The 20,688-nt window shown below is 38.9% G+C and overlaps 1 protein-coding gene across 1 annotated transcript in view; it reads right to left on the bottom strand.

Moving 5' to 3' along the window:
* The window catches only part of N4BP1 (NEDD4 binding protein 1), a 49,384-nt gene that overhangs the window by 6,354 nt on the left and 22,342 nt on the right, over positions 1-20,688 (bottom strand). The window contains exons 2-6 of the mRNA XM_038531101.1: positions 13,006-14,696; positions 6,347-6,477; positions 4,785-4,881; positions 2,282-2,389; positions 367-474 (exon numbers count right to left, since the gene is read on the bottom strand). Of these exons, the coding sequence (XP_038387029.1) occupies positions 367-474; positions 2,282-2,389; positions 4,785-4,881; positions 6,347-6,477; positions 13,006-14,696 (2,135 nt within the window). The remainder of the gene's footprint in view (positions 1-366; positions 475-2,281; positions 2,390-4,784; positions 4,882-6,346; positions 6,478-13,005; positions 14,697-20,688) is intronic.

Raw genomic sequence — 20,688 nt, 5'->3', positions numbered from 1 at the left:
CAGTGGTTGAGCATCTGTCTTCAGCCCAGGGTGTGATCCCAGGGTCCTGGGATTGAGTCCCACATCGGGCTCCCTGCAGGGAGCCTGCTTCTCCCTCTGCCTGTGTCTCTGCCTCTCTCTCTCTGTCTCTCATGAATAAAAAAACAAAAAAATATTAAAAAAAAAAATCAAAAGGATCACAAATGAAGATCTGGTCTTTAGGGTATGTGCTTGATTAGCTTTCAAATATATTACACCAGCACTATAAGTCTAGGCTAATAAAAATTTTAAAAGTGCCATCTTTAGTTCTTCAGAGACATCACTTACATTAAGCACAAAGAACTGAAGCAAGTCTGTAAATACAAAATAATGTGAAAAAGCAAATACCTAAGGAAGACTTCCTTCCGAAGAAAGTCTTCTAATCGAGGTCCACTTCTTCCCAGAGGGTCATCAGGAACCATAAATATGTCCCCAACGAAGGTATACTGAAGCAATCTACAACACAGTATGATTACAATGCTAGAGAAAACACAAAGTTTTCATTGCTATGGGAACTGAGAAGAAAGTAAAAGTGGTCACCTAATTCCAAAGCAACAGTCACCTATAAAATTATAAGGCTGCTTAACTGCCTAATGAAAAAAAACAAGCGGTAAACCATCTGAATTTCTCTTGGACACAAATTTAGTAACGTATGAAACTTTTATCAACTGGCCCTCATGTTTCTTGAGACTTGGAGTTTTTTCTTTTTTTAAGAAAATGTCCTACAATGTGCATTTTATTCCATACCATTATACAATGTTTACATATAGTTATAACTCTTATGAAAATGCTTTTTCTTGTAGATTTTTAATCTAGGTTTAGAAAGCATCTTTTTCTCTTAATTCAATTAAGGACACAACAGGTGTCCAACAAAGGTTTTACTTTTGAATAGGGTCTACGGACAAAACCATTGAAGATATATCCTCTTAAAACAACAAAACAATACGATCTATGAGGAAAGAAAATCAGAGATCAGTTCAGCATGATTTATGATTTAGCAAGTCTAGGCAAGATGTAAAAAAGAAAAAAAGAGCAAGTGCTTATGTTTGTTGTCCAGACCTTAGTTTCTGCCTTGTTTTGTGACTTCTGAGAGCCATGAGTTGGTGTACGAACATGAGCCTGACTGCATTTAGACCTTTCATACACAGATGACTGTATAATAAATACTGACAATGAATCCAGGGCAAAGATCCAACAGAAACATGTCCTAGAAGATTAATGGCTTGGTAATTGTGCCCAGAAGGTCAAAGACCAATTCTCAGTTCAGCGTTTACCAATAACTTTTTAACAGCATGTGGGTCAAAATGCATACAGTACACACCTGGGCATTTACAGTGAAGAATTATTTTATAAAATCCTCTAATGATTTAGCCAAATACAAATATCAGACAAGGGGCAACTGTGAAACCCCAACACAGGGAAATATCCAGTTATACCCATTATATACTACTTACACACAGCTTGAGGTATGCTGATTTATGTTTTTAGATTTATGGTATACGGGACTCATCTCTGGCACCATCACAGAATAGGTAACTTTTAGGTAACTTGATCAGATGATGCTTGTTAAAAGAAGTCCTGGAAGCCAGTGTTCACTGATCTTAAGGCACGTGGACACATTCAGAGTATCATCACAAATAAAATACATCTGTGAATGCTCAACTCCTGACTTTATTTTGGAAGATATTCAAACATGTTTTTCAATATATGTAACTAAACTATGATGGTAAATGCTCAAGAAAAGCATCACAGATTAAAAAGCACACAGACTCTTCCCACTCCCAAGAAGTAAAAACTCCATCAGCAAGTTGATTTTGATCCCATCCTCTTACTGGAATCACAGCTGTCATTAAACCCAACCTTCATATTTCATGGTTGAATCTAGTAGGGATGCCCATTGAGTTGCCAAAGTCTCCCTTGGCAACTCAAGTTGGCCAAGTAAGGAGGCCATTTCTGCTCCAGTGCACTATTAACAAGAGTTAATCAAGCCATAAACCTGTGCCTCTTGCCTCCTGTCAGGGAATACTGATCTCTTGGAAGACACCCTGCAGCCACCACAGCATGCTCATATATCACCCATTGCTTTGGCAGCTTTGTACTGGGACCCCCATTTACCTAGAGGGGCCAGCCATAGTCTCGGATGGGGAGCACAGTCTTATGATACTTTGGCTCCCTGTACTGCTTTCTGCAGGGCCAAGGTGGACACAAAACCAAACGATAAACAACAAAAAACACTTAACCAAAGACAAGAAGAAAATATTACCTTTTTGTAATAATTTCTCTCCAAGACAGTGACTCAGTCACAAATTCTCTGAAGTTATCATTTGTTACAATTATGCCACCAGTTTTGTCCGCTAAGTGTAGTAGAAACCTATAGTAATAGAAGAGGTTAAAATGGGCAAGCAGGCATTCCTGGCTTACAGAAGCTATGTTATAAGAAAACAGAAGGATTTCTCTTCATAGGAAAATCACTAAAGAATTTAACTATGGCTAGGAGGTAGAAAAGTTAAGCCCTTGTTAGCTGAAGATCAATCTGAAATACTGAATACCTCTAAAATTAGTGTGATTATAAATGAAGATTTGGTTTTCACATAGTACTATTTTTTTAAATGATCTCAACCATGATCTATACATTTTTCTAAAAAAGCTGCATCATCAATAGATCGTCATCAGATAATGCATGAGGACTAAAGTCAAGAATAAATTCATGTTGACAAGCCTGTGAAATCACTATTCAAGTTTTGGTTGCTAAGCTATAGTCCTCCGGTTCTCAATTAGCTGCTTCTAGAGTCAGCCTTGCATTTCTTAAACAAAACAGAACAAAACACCTATACTTCTCAGACTTGAGATGTCTGCAACTGTCATTCTGTTTAGCCCAAGTTATAGATTCACTCAAATGCCATTTATGAGAAGCTGCACTGGTGATAAGAAAGGGTAAGAACTCAATATTGAGAATTCTATTTCCTTGCTGGAGATTATTCATGCTCAAACCCTCTTAATGAGAGGTTTGTGAGGATAATGTTGAGTTTTATCCCTTAAGGTGACCGCATTTGGCTAAGGCAATGGAGACAAGACAATGAAACAGTACATTAAGAGATCCCTAGTAGAATCAAAGCTACAAAACAACTACTTTTATTAGTGATAGTGAATACTTAAAAGGAACTAAAAAGCCATTAGTTTCAGAGGTTTTAGGACACCTTGGAAAGTATGAATTAACATTCTGAATTTATTAATGAATATTTTATAAACTATTTCTAGCTGGCATGAATTGTAAATGGGTGATGTTTGCCCAGAGGTAGTAACAAAAATAGTAATGCTTCTGAGTGCAAGTACTATGAATCAAGACATAGATCCATGTTCACTAAAAACTCAGAGTCATATAAATTAAGCACAAACTTTAGTCTGTATACCTGCACAGGCCTTCAAATTCTGCAGGTGTACAGCTATGGTGTTAGCGATCTGAAGGTTCCTCGTGAGCCCAACAGCCCAGCTGCCCCTCTACCCAAGCATGAAAGGGTCTGAGCCCAGCATCATGGAGCTGGAGCCGGACATGGTCTCCTAGAACTTCCTCAACCCTGCCTCACCCCAACGCTGTTCTCCTTCCACTTTTGCTCACACTATCTTTCCTGTCACTTCTGATTCTATCTGACTTGGTCTCTCATCCCAGCCTGGAAAAGGGCAAAGGGCTGTCAATGGAGAAAGCCCTCTGGACCTTTTGCTGAATGAACATCTGCTGTCATCCCAAGTCATGCTCCCCCCTCCCATCCCCACTCAGCCCCTTTTCACCTTTAACCCATTTGACTATCACAAGCCAAACACGGTCTTCAATGTGGGGGGGACCATTTTGGTGGAATACTGAGGCAAAACCACCGGGGCATTCTAAGTGTTTCAGGCCAGAATACCATAAAGGGGGGCAATGTAGAAGAAACACCAAGAGGCTACTACACTACTACTGACTTCACTCCGAAGTGGGTTTGAAAAATTGGCTGTCGTGTCAATGGTCACATTTGGGACCTTCTCTCATTCAACCACCACAACACTCTCCTCTATTATTTATTTGTGTGCCTTCTTCTTTAGATCAGTAGAAACTGTATCTGAATCATGCGTGTTCCGGGTCTAGTTCTGGGCACTGCACTTCGTGCTCAGCAAAGCTTTTAGAAGAAAATGTAAAAGGTGCAGATTAAAGCTTATTGTCTCCAATGCACTAACACTTGCTTTCTGAGTGACACTCCAACCTCAGAAATGCAGCTTACTCTGATCATGCTTTGGGTCAGCTGACACCATCTTTCATTACATGGAAGAAATACTGAGGGCTTAGGTATGACAATGACAAACTAAGTCTGGCCAAAATCAACCTAGAGAAGATAGATAATGTTTGAAAAGCATCCGTGAGGCTGCCACACTCAGACAAGACAAACTTTACTCAAACATCACTTTTAGTATGCATCAAAAAAGAGAACTCAATGTCCGCTTTTACTTATGGATTCTCGATCATGTTTTATTTAAGAAACAAATAACAAACAAACATTCTAACAGACTTTAGGTAATGTTCTTAAACCCAGAAAAAAAAAATTAAAAAAATAAAAGTAACTCACTGAGTATATAACCTTAATGTCCATAAATATTAAAATTCTCAAACCCCTTGATCTATTAAGTCCTTTATGCATGTGGGTCCAGGAGCATCACGAACTGGCCAGTGGAGCAGGCGGTAGGCTCCTCACCACCCCGCTCCCCACCACTTCAGGAAAGAAAACAGCCTGTCATACCTGTCGTCATGAGAAGCAATTCTTTCTCCAAAGACCATCCGGGCAGGAGTTAAAGATAATATTCCGAGCTCCTGTAGCTGGGTTAAGAAGTGCTGTTCTGTTTACAGAATAAGTTGAATACACATTCAGAAAAAGGCTATCTTCCCAGATGTTTAAATAAATGAAAGTATCCCCAAATGTTTCACTTGGAGAGTTATGAAAACCTTTTCCTTCCTAACTCAAAAAGACTCACTTTTACTAACACACTAGGAAGGAAAAAAAAATTAAGCAACACACACTAAGGCAAAAAGAATGTAAAAATTGACCTTAGCTGTTTTTTAAACTCATCTGTTCCTTAAATTAAGAGTAAACCATAAACCTGTATTTAATGAACCCTACCATCAATAGCTTTTTCACAGCAACATCACAAGCAGCAGGACAGGGACTGAAGACACAAGTCCCAGAGAGAAGGTGGGGATGGGACAGGAAACAGGACCGGAAGCAGAGGGAGTGCAGGGACAAGAGGCTCTGTCCCACCCCAAGAGTCTGTCAAAATATCCCTCTGGCTGGCACTGAATTCAACCTCTCTGTCATGTGCAGGAAGCTTTGCTGATTTTCATGGGAGTGGGTCATGACAAAGAAATGAGGGCCAAAGCCAAACTGTAGAAAACCAGTCAATGGGCAAAAAGCAGCTAAAAGCTCAGGGTGTGGTGGCCCTCACCCGCACCCCAGCAATGGTACTCACTGTTGGCTTAGACTGAAACAGTTTTATTGTCCTAGACATGCAGAGCACAGGAGGGCTCACAAGACCCTCTCATGGATCCTACTGCAAAAATTAGTGGCTCTGCCTCAGTCCTCAAGCACCCTCAGTTAAGACTGATCTGCTCCCCAAAATGAGGGAAGTTGGGATACTTGAGAAATGTGTGGTCTTACCATTTCCACCTCAACAGTGACTAAGTTTCACTTCCTGTTTAAATGCTGGGTGAGCTCTGTATTCACCCTTCCTCCTCCTAATCTACCTTTTGTGTCTAGGCTCACTGCCATGTTAAGCTGCCTGACATAGTCTCACCACTCTTCTGTGACCTGAGAAACAACCTAAGGTTTCTCTGGAATACTGCACGATTCACCAAGTTCAAAGCTCTCGTGTGTGGCCTGCAATCAACCATGGAGTACCACCACACGATTAAAAGACATAACTCATATTAAGCTATTAAACACACTGTTCAAAAAACACTGTATATGGGAGTTCCCAAATTTATCAAGTGACCATTTTAGAAAGGACTATTTAATGAGGCAAAAGCCCAGACTAACAAAGACAAATTTAACCTACTTTTTAGAAAGTCAGGAAAATTTTTGTGATGTATAATGAACTCTAACATAACTTTCCATATAAACAACTATGTTAACTTTCCATCCTTCCCCCAAGTACTTCTTAGGCTTTAACGCACTATTGTTCTACTGGGACCAACAGAGTACCATTTTACTTTTAAAGCTGTGACTCTAAGAAGAATGTGTTGCAATTATAAGCCAACTCATTAACATCTAGAAAGGGAGAAATTTGGAAGGATCAGTTTTTGCCTCACCTGTGACATTAGGATCACGCCTTGTTCTCCACTGTGGGACAAATACAGTGATATTTCTGTTGCCAAGCTTCCAAAAATATTCAACTGCAATTGCAATTCCACGACAAGAAAAGAACTTTTTCAGACCATGGCTATAAGAAAACAAAATTTATTTCAGCTTAAAGTATGTTAAGTTTCACCATGAAAAAGTGAAATGGTAAACTCCACATACAACAAAAACAATTGCAAATACTTTTACACTCTTTGGCATCAAGCTGCATAGTTTATGACTTTGCAAAGCCAGATGGAATCCTTTGCATGACATGTGATTAACAGCTTTATGATTTTTCTTGTATTTTGCTAATTTAATTGAATGTGCTATTGGTATAGAAGGCAGTTTTAGCTTCATGATAATACTTGTTTATTACATTTTTTATTTTGTTTTTTTTTTAGAGAGCCCATTCCAAAGAGTCCTGGCCTAGTCATTGGCCTCTAAGAATATTTTATACATTTTATTAAGAAACTTGTTGCTGAAGCAGAAGTAGACATGATGACTCTTCCATGATACGGGACTCACAACTTCTAAAGGCTACAGATGCCTCTGGCTCCAAGGTTCCATACACTTTCTAGGCAACTGTGAAACCTACTCAGTTTACCGCTTCTAGGGAGATAAGGAAGTTGAGGGCATGATTACAATGAAACTAACAGGGACAGTATAGAATGTAAGTCAGGATACGATTTTCTGGAGAGGGCCCTTGCAGGCCATCTGGTCTCTGCTGCATCACTCAAGTCCACCAACTGGAAATGAATGAGGGTGGCTGTGTTTCTTTATTTACAAAAACAGGTGGTGGCCAGATTTGGCCCACAGTTCGCAACCCCTGATACAGTGGATTACAAACTGGTCCCACCCAAAAATGTGGTAACAAATTTCAAAAGAAACAAACAAAAAAATCTTTAAATTGTATTCTCTAGCAGTTAATAAAAATGGAGATTTTTTTAAAAAGCTGGTTTTCAAAGTTTGAAATTTTGTAGGCAGTAATCCATTTACCTAATGGATATTAGAGAGAAAAAGAATCAAAACCCCAAACTATAAAGCTACAGTTTATAAAATGAGCATAATCTATCTTCACTATTTCCACAGTCACTTATACTCCAGTGACAGGAAATCCTGCACCTTCAGTCCTGTCTTCTCTTTATGTCTAGTGTCTCCACATCAAAACCACTTGGTGGAGAATTTCTTCACTTAAAAGTCCCACCAGCTCCTGCACGTGTCTCAAGTCAGCCCCACTAAACCCAATCCGTCCTCAAACCCCAGTTAGACCCCAAAACGCAGCCCTGATGCCTCTGATCCTGCTCAGAGTCTTCAATGGCACTATCCCTCTGGACAAACCCAGGGCAGTGCTTCAAGTTCCCCTCCACATCTGACTAGTCAGGAGGGATCCAGCCACACTCATTTCTGTCTGGGTGGGCTTACCACCTCCCTCTTCCTGGGCAGTGGGCTTTCGTTTCACTGCTTTGTAGACCTTCTCTTATACCTTCTTCCAGTGCCTTTGGGACTCAATTCCAGACCCTCTTCTATGAAGCCATCCCTAGAAACAGGCCTTCAATCATCCCTCCTTTTTCCTGTTTTGCTATCCTGTACTGTGCCCCAGAATGACAGAATTTAGGAGGAGACAGAACAGTTAGATTCCTGTTAGCTAAAAAAAAATGAAAGCCCCGAGAGGCAGAGCGACTTTCCCAGGAGTGCTGCAATCACAGGGTGGGTGCACTGGAATTACTCAGGCTTCCGTACTTCTGGACCAGTGTCCTTTCTAGCACCCTACAATGGGACTGGCTCCACCTAAATCTATATTTTCATGGAGGAGGAATGAGCTGGACATGCACTAAACTTCTAACACTCAGAAGAGTAGCTCAGGAACTCCTCCTTTAAGAGACTAAAGCCTACTCTCTCCTCAGTGAGCCACAAACAAGAGACTGCACAGCTTTGCCCCAAAAAACATATGCTAGAAAATCCATTCTTGATGAGGTAACTCAGTAGTGGTATGTTTATCTAAAAACATTCAAAATATGGCAAGAATGTAGCAACAGGACGTCTGTTACTGGAGAAAGGCTGGAGGTAGTTTTCTTAGGCCTCATCGTAAAAAAAAAAAAAAAAAATAAAAAAAAAAAATCTTTAAAAATCATTGTAATTGCTTAAAAGTGAGAACACATCCAGAGTTCATATCAACACAGCCTGAACATAAAAATCCAAAATACAACAGGCTACTCGTCATTAGAAAAGTCAAGGGACATGTATGCTAGTTAAATCCTGAAAAGAACAATCCTCAAGAAAATTGCATTAAAAACGCTTGTGAAGTTTGGCTTATTCATCAGACAGATATAAACGTGTACTAACTTTTTCTGTCCCTCTAAAGCTTCTTTTGATTACAACAGTAGAAAGTGGACAGAACCTAGCTCTGTCCCCGTGGGTCACAAAGGAAAACAAAGGGAAATGTAAGTAGAAGCCAATCTTGCTGCCCTGCAACGCACTCAAGCTTAGAAGGGGAAGAAATGGTGTTTCTAGAAACATTAGCTCTCTACTAATTTCCACAAGCATTATTCTCAGTGATAAGATCAAATCACTTTGGATACCCTGAAAAATCCTGAGAGCCGTTTCTTAGGAATAAAAACAGCAATTCAAAATTCCAGTGGAAAACACACAGATTCCTACACAAGAAAATCAAATGGAGTCAAATTAAGTCCTCCGAATAATACAAGGTCCTGCTATTTCCCACTTCAAATCCTTCACATCTTGGCTAGGCAGAAATGTGCCTCCTTGCCTCCCTGCGGTCAAGCCAGAGGAGCTCGCTGACAGGGAGACTCAAACCAACTGTCTATTTAGACTCAGAGACAAAGGGTTTATGTACCTTAACTCCTCCTCTACTTCTGAGAAGGCCAAAGCTCTGGGGCTTTCAGCTCCAAATGCAGAATGAACACATATTAGGCCTAAAAGGCCAGGTGTGTGCAGGCTCTCAAGGGAGATTTAAGCTCCTGTTCCATATAGTTGGAAACAAGTTACATCATCTGGTTGTTTTCCATATTACAGCAGGCAGTAAACTGGAAGGAAGAGTGTCCCAAGCAGAGAGGAGATGAGCAACAGATACTTAATAAAAACTCACAGGCAGTAATGGAACCAGACTGGGCAGTGTGGGGAAACAGTGAAAAAAACTCTTTAGGAGTTATCCAGGAAACAGTAATTTCCTTCTATAGTTCCACTTAATAAAAATAGCCATGAGACCTTGATATAGAAAACTAACATGAAAAAAAATGGTTAAAATACATAGCGCTGGCAAGTGAAGGGGCAAACCTCATCTTCACGGAAAATTATCTACCCAGATAAGTCAGGTGTCCTACTGCTGAAGTTTCGGAGTGACCGAGTCTGAGCGTTATCTAGCTACCACTGTGATGTCTAGCTGTGCACCGCAAACAATTTCCATTTACTCATCATTTGACTCATTCATGGTGACAAGGGGAAAAACCAAGTAGAGATACACAAAATTAGCAGCATGAAATTGGTTATTTTGGAATTTCTCACAGTGTGTATGAATTGCAGACAGCACGCTGGATAGCTAACATAATAGAAGACTTGCAGAAACCTAGGGATGGGTAGGTCTGAGCTGCTCCAGAGTAAGGATCAAACCAACAAATCCTATTGTTTAAGGGTCCAAATTTCCTTTTTAAACGATGTCCCCAACTAGGTGGGTCAAATAAATGAGGTTTACTCAGCAGTGCTTAAGCAACTCAAGACCTTAAGTATTTTATGTTGCCAAGGCCAAAATTCCAACCTCACCTTCTATGGGAGAAGGCAGGATGTAAGATGGTTCTGGGAGCCTAAGGGCCCACATCTATCTGTGTAATCTGGGACAAGATTGTTAAGCCATTTCATGTTATATAAAAGTATAGATCATTTTTAGCTCACAAAATTAGTGTGAAGATTACGTTTTAAAAGATAAAAGTACCTGAAACGTAACAGGAAACTGAGCTTTAAGATTCCAAATATTTGTCGAAAAATGTCTGTTAAAATTTAACCTAAATTGATTTTTGGAATAGCAGGTTATAAAATAGTGGTGAAAAGTCATTTAAGAAATCCGAATATTTAAGTCTTCAGTTCATCATTTATCAAAATGTTATTGAGTGCCGACCATATGCCAGCACTGTGGACCTTGGGGGGATTTCAGTGAACAGGACACAACACACAAATCACTTCCTTCATGGAATGTACAATCTATAATTCACATTTACTATCAGAGCAATTGATTTCAAATAAGGGTTAATTTTTCCCCAACTTTCAGAAAAAATGGAGTTGAAATTCACATAACATAATCATTTTAAAGTAAACAATTCAGTGGCATTTAGTACATTTACAATATTGTACAATCACCACTTAGATCTTGTTCCAAAATATTTCCATCACTCCAAAATAAAACTGTGTACCTATTAAGTTTTCCCTCAGAATAAGAGTTCATTTTAGTTTCTGATATTTTCAGATCAATCTTTACCAAATTAAGTATAAGTCTGTCTTTTTTGGATAATACATCCTTATAAATAAATGTTGCTTTTAAACTGAGACATCTGTGAATTCAAAGAAAATTAGAATCTTCCCCAAATAATCAGTTTTTTTTTTTTAAAGAAAAGGTAATGAAAGTCTGCTCGTGATTTCCCTTAGTGCACTAATTCAGTGGTTTTCAAGAGATGGCACTGCACCTAAGGGTGTTAGAAAATATGTGGGAGTATTTTGGGGTATCACAATGATGGGAGAGAGGTACTATGGGCAAAGTAGGAGGGACTAGATATGCAAAACAGCCTGTCATGGATAGACAGTACTACTCTAAATTCCAATAGTGACCCCTCTGAGAAATACATTTAGTTACTACTCCCAAAAGGTTTTCAAATAGTGTCATCATCACTGCCCATTCTACTTTAATTTGCATTTCTTAGTCCCTGAACACCAATCTGGAAAATCTTTTCACTTATAAAGATTGAAAAGGGATTAATATTACTCACAATCATGACCTAAATTTTATATCACCACTTGGCTCAAGAAATTTTAACAATGAGGAACTGGTGTTGGGCTTGAACTGTGGGTGACTGAAACTGCACTTCACATTTTTACTTAGATAATGCTATGCAGCTGCGGGTGATTTGCTGGGTTTCCCCAAAAAGAACTGCCAAAAAACAAAGTGAAATGACAACAAACAGTATTATTTAGAAATGAAGATAAGTATATTACATATTTTTCCCAGGCTATCTTCAAACTTGAACATGGGAAATGCTGGAACTTTTTTTTCTTTCTTTTGACAGCAAAATAAAGCATCAACAATTCATTCAAAAAATAAAAAGATTCCATATTTTTAAAAAATAGACATTAAAGTATTTACAGATAAAATGACATATCTGAGATTTCCTTCAAAATAACACGGTGAAAGGCAGTGGGGGTGTGTGTGAAGGCTCAAGAAGACTGGCCACCACGTGAGAACTACTGAAGGTGGGGGATGGGCACATGGAAATCCTAAACAAATTAAAAAAGGGATTCATTCTATTACCTTTTTACATATTTGTTTGAAAATTCTAATAAAAATTAATGAAACAAAAAAATAAATATATAACAAACACTTATGGAATTGTTAGCAGAGAGATGCCACATACACATTCACTAAAATTCAGAAGAGTGTTTCACCATCCTCATCCCATGTTCAGGTGCCCCTTTTCTTGAATGACAGCTACTCAAAATGCCAGACCTTGCAGACTTCTTAAAAAGCAATACAGTGATTTGGAAAACTGGAGAAGAGACTTTACCTACTAGTTGTTGAAATGGCATGGTAACGATGCCCTTTAGGACAGGGCAAAAGGCAACAGATTACAGCAAGTGAAACTCAGCAGGCCGAAACCTACACAAGGTCAAACAGCTGGTCCACGGTGGGGCAGACTCTAAAACTTGACCCCTTCTTCTCCTCCTAGTCACTGTATTAAAGCGCCTCTTAGAGAAGAAACCCAACCCTGTACCAGACATATAAAAATCACTCTTCAGGTTTCTAAGACAGGCTGAATAGAAATGATCATTTAACTCCTTTTACTAAAAGCAAATATAGCTTTTAGTAGCAGCAAAGAATCATAAAAAGCTTAAACTGATGAATTTTTTTAGAAAGGAAATTGCTATTACTCTATCCACAAAGTACAACAGAAGTACATCACATCCATTATCACTTCACTCTTGGCTCTAGCATAGTGTAGCACAGAGAGACAGAAAAATCTTTTTGGCTTTAAGCTCCATCCTCATATTCAGAACCTAATGGTATTCCTGGTATTAAGAACCTAATGATAAAAAAAAAAAAAAAGCTAATGATTTAAAAGTCTCTGTGCTGTTTATCGCTCACTAGGCAATGCAAAGTGAAAAGACAAATTTCCTGTCATCTCTCGCCCTCAGAAGTAACAGGTTCAGCGGGATGAAGCAAAGTTTACAACTTGAGAAGATGGAATAACACAACTTTCCAAACAGCTGTTTCATGGGTTTTTTTCCTTCCAGGTAAGACAGAGATCAACTAGATAGATGCATAGGGTAGTTCCTACAACTGCATGTAATTCTGAGACACTGGTTAGGGCCTTATTTACAACTCTAATATACTTGCAGACAGTGGACTTACGTAATTGCGACATTGCTCCCATCTATAACAATGTGCTTCAAATCTGTTCTCCCTGGCTCATTTTTTAATTCCAGCTTGTAGGGTACTTTCAGAGTATCTCGGAACCTTTGAACGCCTGTGACTGAGGAATCAATATGATCAGATGGTCCTGCCAACCTCGTGTCAGTAACTGAAGGTAACAGCTGGGGCAGTGGCATCGGTGGAGAAAGGGGTGGACAATTTGGCTTAGACTGAGGAGAGCTACAACACCCGGAACGGTTTTCACAGGCCGACTTCATATTACTTGGAAGCAAGGGCTCTGCTTGCTGCTGCAAACCATTTTCAGGAAACACTGGAATTCTGGGCTGGTGGCTTGAAGCTCCTCTTGAAACAAAACTGACAACTTCTTTGGGACTTGAAGGGATAACAGAGGGTGAAAGGCCATCAGTTTCAAGGTCCATATTACAAACGTAATTCTGGTTTGAACTCCAGATTTCTTGTTTCTGTTCTATTGGCACTGTTCTGAAAGTATTAATTTTGCAATTTGAGGTACATGGTTTTGATTCTTTGAATGGTAACTGAGAAAACTTTTCTACCATATTTTGCTGTGTCTGAGTTTGTGTTTTCTTTGGAGTGGAATCTGTTTTAAGCTCATTTATGCTGCTACAAACACCTTTGTTTTTGGTTCTGTTGGTTTCTGGATACATAGTACCAGGTGAAAATTCTCTGTCTTCTTGGAATCTTTTATTTTCTTTTTCAATTTCTTCCAAGAGCAATAATGGTTCAGTAGATGGCCCATACTCCCTAATGACCTTTTCAACAATTTCTTGGGAATAGCCCATGGTTTTAAAAAAGTTTACGAGGATGTTGTATTCCATTTCCTCAGTAGTGTCCTTTACATCTGGACTTAAATTTTCAGGATCAGCAGAAGAATCAGATAGGTCAATGATTACACCTCCACTTAACGTCTTACCATCGTGTAAAACCTCTCCCTCTTGAACATTTTCCAAAGAAAACTGTTTCTTGGTAAGCCTTTCTTCAGAATCAGAAAATCTCCTTTTGTGACAAATTCTGTCTTTGGAAAGTGCCTCTTCACCTGGGGTTAGACCATTTATTGGAACAAAAAGTACATCTTGTGAACTAGAAAAGATCGTGTCCATTTGTTTTGTAAGCTCAGAAACAGGAGTGCCAGCTTTATTTCTTGCATCTTCCTGCAAAACAATTTCATCTCTGAAAATATTCAGTCCTGTGGCAGCATTCTGTGCAAACTCTGTTTGTTTAGAATCTCTAACTTCAATAACATCATCATCTCCCGTTTCAAATAAATTCTCCTCACCTTGTGTGAGTGTCAAAAGCTCTTTTTTCAAGGAAGTGGGCAAAATCAACAAGTCCATTGTATAGTTGTCTGCACGAGCTTCAACAAATTGTTTAAATTCCCTTTTCACCTCGGATTCTTTCTGACTGTTAGGTAGGTTCTCATTATTCTCAAAGAGCTTCACAAACTGCTGAATATGACTACGGGCCATGACCACAGCTTCGGCACTTCCTCTGATGCCAAGAAGACCAATGTCCAGAATGCAGAGATCGGCACAGGTGTCCTGAATCAAGCTCTTTAGAAACAGGCTCTGGGCCCCAACAAAAATGCAGTGCATGGCCTTGGGGTAACATTCTCTTTCTTCTAGTTCAGGTTCACAGATTCCTTTAATATATTCCTGTAAAGAGCAGATAAGAAATAAGATCAATTTATAAAAGTTCTTTATAGCACATATGTCACACGTGTAATTGCAAATGTCAGGCTGTACAAAAATCAAAAGCATGCTAATAACTTGGAGAAAAAATGCCATGTTCTAAATAAAAGATTCAAGATAACAGATCTAAGTTGCTTAATCATTTCTATTGGACTTTAAAACTTTGCCTGTAAATCGAAAAAGCAGGTGTTTGTAACTTTTTTTTTTTTTTAAGATTTTATTTATTCATGAGAGACACAGAGAGAGAGGTAGATACATAGGCAGAAGGAGAAGCAGGCTCCCTGCAGGGAGCTCAACATGGGACTTGATCCCAGCACTCAGGGATCATGCCCTGAGCCAAAGGCAGACACGCTCAACTAATGAGCCACCCAGGCGTCCCTGTTTGTAACATTTACAATAATATATCTTGTGATGTGATCTTTGGGGTCTGCCCAGATGCACAGTGGATAATGACAGTGATAATGACTGGACTTATTTACATTTATAAAGAACATTTTTGCTTGCTACTGGCATTTACTGATACTATGACATAATTAAGAGATAAGATAATTAAGTCCAACAATTTACTCCAGAATAAACCTTGACTTTTGCTTTGCTACTACAGCCCTTAGTTTCCAGATAAAACAAACTGAGGTTTTGAAGGCCTTAAAACAAAACAAAACAAAACAAAACAAACAAAACTCTTCCCCAGCTGGCTGGAACAATGCATACCCTATATAATTTTATGTCTCTCTTTTTTTATAAAAAGGCCAGAATGTTTAAATGTAGACCTAAATATAAAGAACCAAAGAGTGCTGGACAGTACTGCCCCTCTCTGATAGAAAACTAGAGCTTCTAGTAAGTTTGGTATTAAACAAGGGCTCAGTGAGTTAAGAAAGGGAGCTGGGTTCTCCAGCAATTCAGCTGCTGCTCCTGGAAGCCTAAGTGTGAATGAAGCCAACATGCATACACACACAGGAATGGTAGGATACACTTAGTAACATGGGCACTGTAGTCCATTCCTCTGCTCAAACCCCAGCCATGGGGCTGAGGATCTTGTTACGGTTCCACAGCCCCTCTAACCCCATGTCCTCAACTGTAAGAACTAGAGGAGGGCAGTGCAATCTCAGGTGTTTTGGGGGAAGCTTGATGAGATAATAATGTTCTGATGACAGTGTCTTGCATCTAGTTAAGTGCTTCCTAAATAATAACAACACTCTTAAATTACCAGTGGAAGTTTTCTGGAAAGATATTTATAAGAAATGAGCCTGGCAACATGTGACCCATCCTTTACACTAAGATCAGAATGGTGCTCCCCCCAAATGGTGCTACTGAAGAGCTCAACCTGTGTGGCACCAACACTCTGCAGACCTGTCCCTGTGCCTGTTTTCACAGTGGTCATGCAGCTTCAGGGAGAATTCATACACAAATGAGTACACATCCCTTGTTTACACATGGGGAAGGACAATAACCCTGTGAATAGATGATACTCCAGAAACAGGAGACAGAGAAGTGCTGGTTGTTTATTACAGCAGTCTGCCAGTTTTGTGACACAGTAATTGCGTTAAACACAAAGTACAGTAACTGAATATCCTTTCTTCCTGGATGCGCAGAGTACTAAATATTGACGTCAGCATCCCTAAACACCTCCAAATAGACATTTTGCTACCACTTGCTTGAACTTATGCTGCACATAGGTTGTGGTTTGAAGTTGTTTTTTTAAAAAAACAGTTTATTATGAAATAATCATAGGTTTCCAGGAAGCTACAAACGGAGGACATAAAGGTTCTGTGTACTCTTCACCCAGTCCTCTCCAATCATTACTTGTATCTTACCTAACTACAGCACAGTATCAAAACCAGGGCACTCACACTGATACAGTGTATATATACAGTTCTGTGCCATTTTATCACATGTATAGATTCAAGCAAATACTACTGCAACCAAGATACAGAATTACTCCATCACCACAAAGATTACCTTCATACTATTCCTTTATAGTCCTATTTACCCCTATTTCCACCCACACCATCCCTTCGCTCCTGACAACTGTTAACCTGTTTTTGTTTCTATTCATGCTGTGACTTCAACATTATATAAACAGAATTATACAGTTTGTGCCTTTTGAGATTGGCCTTTTTCACTCAAAATAATGCTCTTGAAACCCATCCAAATTGTTGCATTTTTCAAGTTCATTTCTTTTTGTCACTGAGTACTATTCCATGATACAGAAGAACTATAGGGTTTTTGTTTTAGTAACTTATTTATTGGGAGAGAGAGAATATAAGCAGAGTGGCAGGCAGAGGGAGAGGGAGAAGCAGGTTCCCCGCTAAGTAGTGAGCCTGACACAGGGCTCAATCCCAGGACCCCAGGATCATGACCCAAACTAAAGGCAGATGCTTAACCAACTGAGGCATCCAGGCGCCCCTCAGGTTTTTAATCACCTATCTATTGAGTGACGTTTTGGTTTTCCTGTTTGGGGCTATTAAAAATGAAGTTATATGTACAGATTTTCATGTGGACCTAACTTTTCATTTCTCTGGGATAAATGCCCAGCAGTGCAACTGGTGGCCATACAGTAAGTGCATGTTTAGATTTCAAGGAGCTGCCAAACTGTGCTCCAGGATAGCTGTACCATTTTACATTCCCACTAGCAAGTATGAGATCCAGAGATCCAGTTTCTCCTCATCTTCACCAGCACTTGTTATCACTATTTTTTTTTATTTTTATTATTTTTTTAATTTATGATAGTCACAAAGAGAGAGAGAGAGAGAGAGGCAGAGACACAGGAAGAGGGAGAAAGAAGCAGGCTCCATGTACCGGGAGCCCGACGTGGGATTCGATCCTGGGTCTCCAGGATCGCGCCCTGGGCCAAAGGCAGGCGCCAAACCGCTGCGCCACCCAGGGATCTCGATTTTTTATTTTAGTTGTTCTACTGAGAGTGTAGTCCGTCTCACCATGGTCTTAGTTTCTATTTCCTTAATGGTAAGGGATGTTGAACATCTTTGCGTGTGCTATTTGCCATCTATATTCCCTCTTGGTAAACTGACTGCTCATTTTTTTGGTCCATTTTCTAACTGGATTATTTGGGTTTTACTGTTGGACTTTGGAAGTTCTTGATACATTCTAGATACAGGAGTCCTTTCTCAGATATGTGGCTTACAAATAGTTTGTTAACGGCCTTTTGTGACAGGAGAAGTTCTTAATTTTAAGGAAATCTAGCCTATTGGCTTTTTTCTTCACCAAGCTCTAGGTCCCAGAGATTTCTCCTATGTTAATTAATCTTCCAAAATTTTAAATTTAAATCTACAACCTGTTTTGAATTGGTTTTTGTATAAGATAGGAGATTTAGGCTGAGTTTCATGTTTTTGCTTATGGGTATTTAATTGTTCTAGCATCATTTCTTGAAAAGATGATCTTTAATTACTTTTACAGGTGTCAAAAATCAGTTGGTCGTACTCGTGTGGGGCTATTTCTGGGTTCTCTATTCTGTTATATTGACTTAGGTATTTATCCCTTCACCACTGTCACACAATCTTGGTTACTGTAATTATATATGTAAGGTCTTGAAATTGGATAGTAATTGCTATTCTTTTTAAATATTCTTTTTATTTATTCATGAGACACACACAGAGAGAGGCAGAGACACAGGAAGGGGGAAGAAAAGCAGGCTTCATGCAGAGAGCCCGATGTGGGACTCGATCCCGTGACTCCACGATCACGCCCTGAGCCAAAGGCAGATGCTCAACCACTGAGCCACCCAGGCGCCCCAACAGTAATTGCTATTTTATTCTTTTCACAATTGTTCTTAAGCTATTCTAGTTCCTTTGCTTTTCCATATATATTTTAGAATAATCTTCTTTAGCAACCGTTTAGCAATTGAATTAAACTAGCACACTGACTTGAGGGTAGCAGGTATTTGTTGAATCTCCTATAAGAAAAAAGTCTGTTTCTCTAGATCTTTGCTTTCTTTCATCAGTGTTTTATACTTTTGAGCATATAAACCCTGCACATCCGAATATTTCATTTTTTGAGTGACTGAACATGGCATTCTACTTTTATTTCTATCTGTGCACTGCTAATAAATAGAAATAGATTTTGATATGTATCCTGTGACCTTGCTACACCTATTTCTAGTTCTAGGATTTTTTCTTACAGACTCCTTGGAATTTTCTTTTTCTTAAGATTTTATTTATTTGAGAGACAGAGAGCATGCAAGCACCAGCAGGGGGAGGGGTAGAGGGAGAGGAAGCAGCAGACTCCCTGCTGAGGCTGAGCAGGGAGCCGGAAACCGGGCATGATCCCGGGACCCCGAGATCATGAGTGGAGCCAAAGTCAGATGTTTAACCCACTGAGCCACCCAGATGTCCCTAGACTCCTAAGGATTTGCTATGCAGATAATGATAAGATCTGCAAGTATCTTTTATGCCTTTTACTTTATTTTCTTAACTTATTGAACTAGATAAAACTCCCAAGCACTATGAAGAGTAGTAGTGAAAGCTGACATGCTTGTCTTGTTCATCATCATAGGCAGAAAACAGTCTTTTACCTTTGACTGATGTTAGATCTTTTAAAAAGATTTTATTCATTTGAGAGAGAGAGCCCATGCTAGAGCATGAACTTGGGGGTGGGTGGTAAAAAGAGAGAGAGAAGCAGGCTGCCCACTGAACAAGCCTGATGCGGGGCTCGATCCCAGGACTCTGAGGTCACAACCTGAACCGCAGGCTCCACCAACTGAGATACCCAGGTACCCCTATGATGTTAGATTTTTATATACTTTTAATAAATCATGTTAAGGAAGTCACCTTGTATTCTTACTTATCTAGGAACATGAATATGAATGAGTATTGAAACTTGCTAAATGCTTTACTGTATATCAATTGATATCATGACTTTACTTCTTCGGTCTGTTAATATGGTAGGCTGCACTGCTGACTTTTTTGAATACTGAACTAGTCTTGCATCCTTGGAATAACTGCCACCTGGTCCTGATATATAAATATATTGATGAATTCTACTTGCTAATATTTTGTTAAGAATTTTTGCATCTTTTGCAACTATATTCATGAGGGACTTTAGTCTGTAGTCTTCTATTTTTGTACCATCTTTGTTGGGTTTTACCATCAGAATAATAATGGATGAGTGAAGAAGGAAGTGTTCTCTTGTGTTTTTTAGAAAAGATTGTGTAGAATTGATGTTAATTCTTTCTAAAATATTTTGTAGACTTCTCCAGTGAAATAATCTGAGCCTGGAGATTTCTAGGAATTTTCAAATTATTAATTCAATCTCCTTAATAGCTGTAATCCTATTCAAATTATCTATTTCATGTTGGGTAAGTTTGTAGTTTGTACTTTTTGAGGAATTGGCTGATTTCATCTAAGCTGTCAACTTCATGCATGCAGAGTTGTTTGTAGTGTTTCCTTATCTTTTGGATATCTGCACGGTATACCTGTTTCATTCTTGATATTAGTAATTTATATCTGCTTTCTTCTGGGTTTGCTCATTTCTTTTTCAAGTAACAAGCTTGTTATTTCATTTTTTCTCTATTGTTTCTCTGTTTTCAAATTTGTTGACTTCTGCTATTCCCCTCCTGTTACTTGCTTTGCATTTATTTTGCTCTTCTTTTTCTAGTTTCTAGAAATGGGGGCTTCAATTATTGATTTCAGATTTTCTTAAGTAATATGTTATAAATTTCCCATTCAGCACTACTTTAAGATACATCCCACACATCTTGATGTTATATTTTCATTTTTATTTATTTCAATGTATTATTAAAATTTCTCTAGAAATTATTCAATATTTAGAAGAAGATTGTTTAGTTTGCAAATATTTAGCGATTTTCTGGTTATCTTTGTTACTAATTTCTAGTTTGATTCCTTGGTGATCAAATGACTTCTAGCCTTTTAAATCTGTTTTATGGCCCAGGATATGGACAGATATTCTGTGGGCACTTGGAAAGAACATGTATTCCTGCTGC

Source organism: Canis lupus, chromosome 2, assembly GCF_011100685.1.
Source record: "Canis lupus familiaris isolate Mischka breed German Shepherd chromosome 2, alternate assembly UU_Cfam_GSD_1.0, whole genome shotgun sequence".
Taxonomy (NCBI): Eukaryota; Metazoa; Chordata; class Mammalia; order Carnivora; family Canidae; genus Canis; species Canis lupus.
Note: the sequence above shows the minus strand (reverse complement) of the source record. Positions and strands in the feature narration are given on the sequence as shown.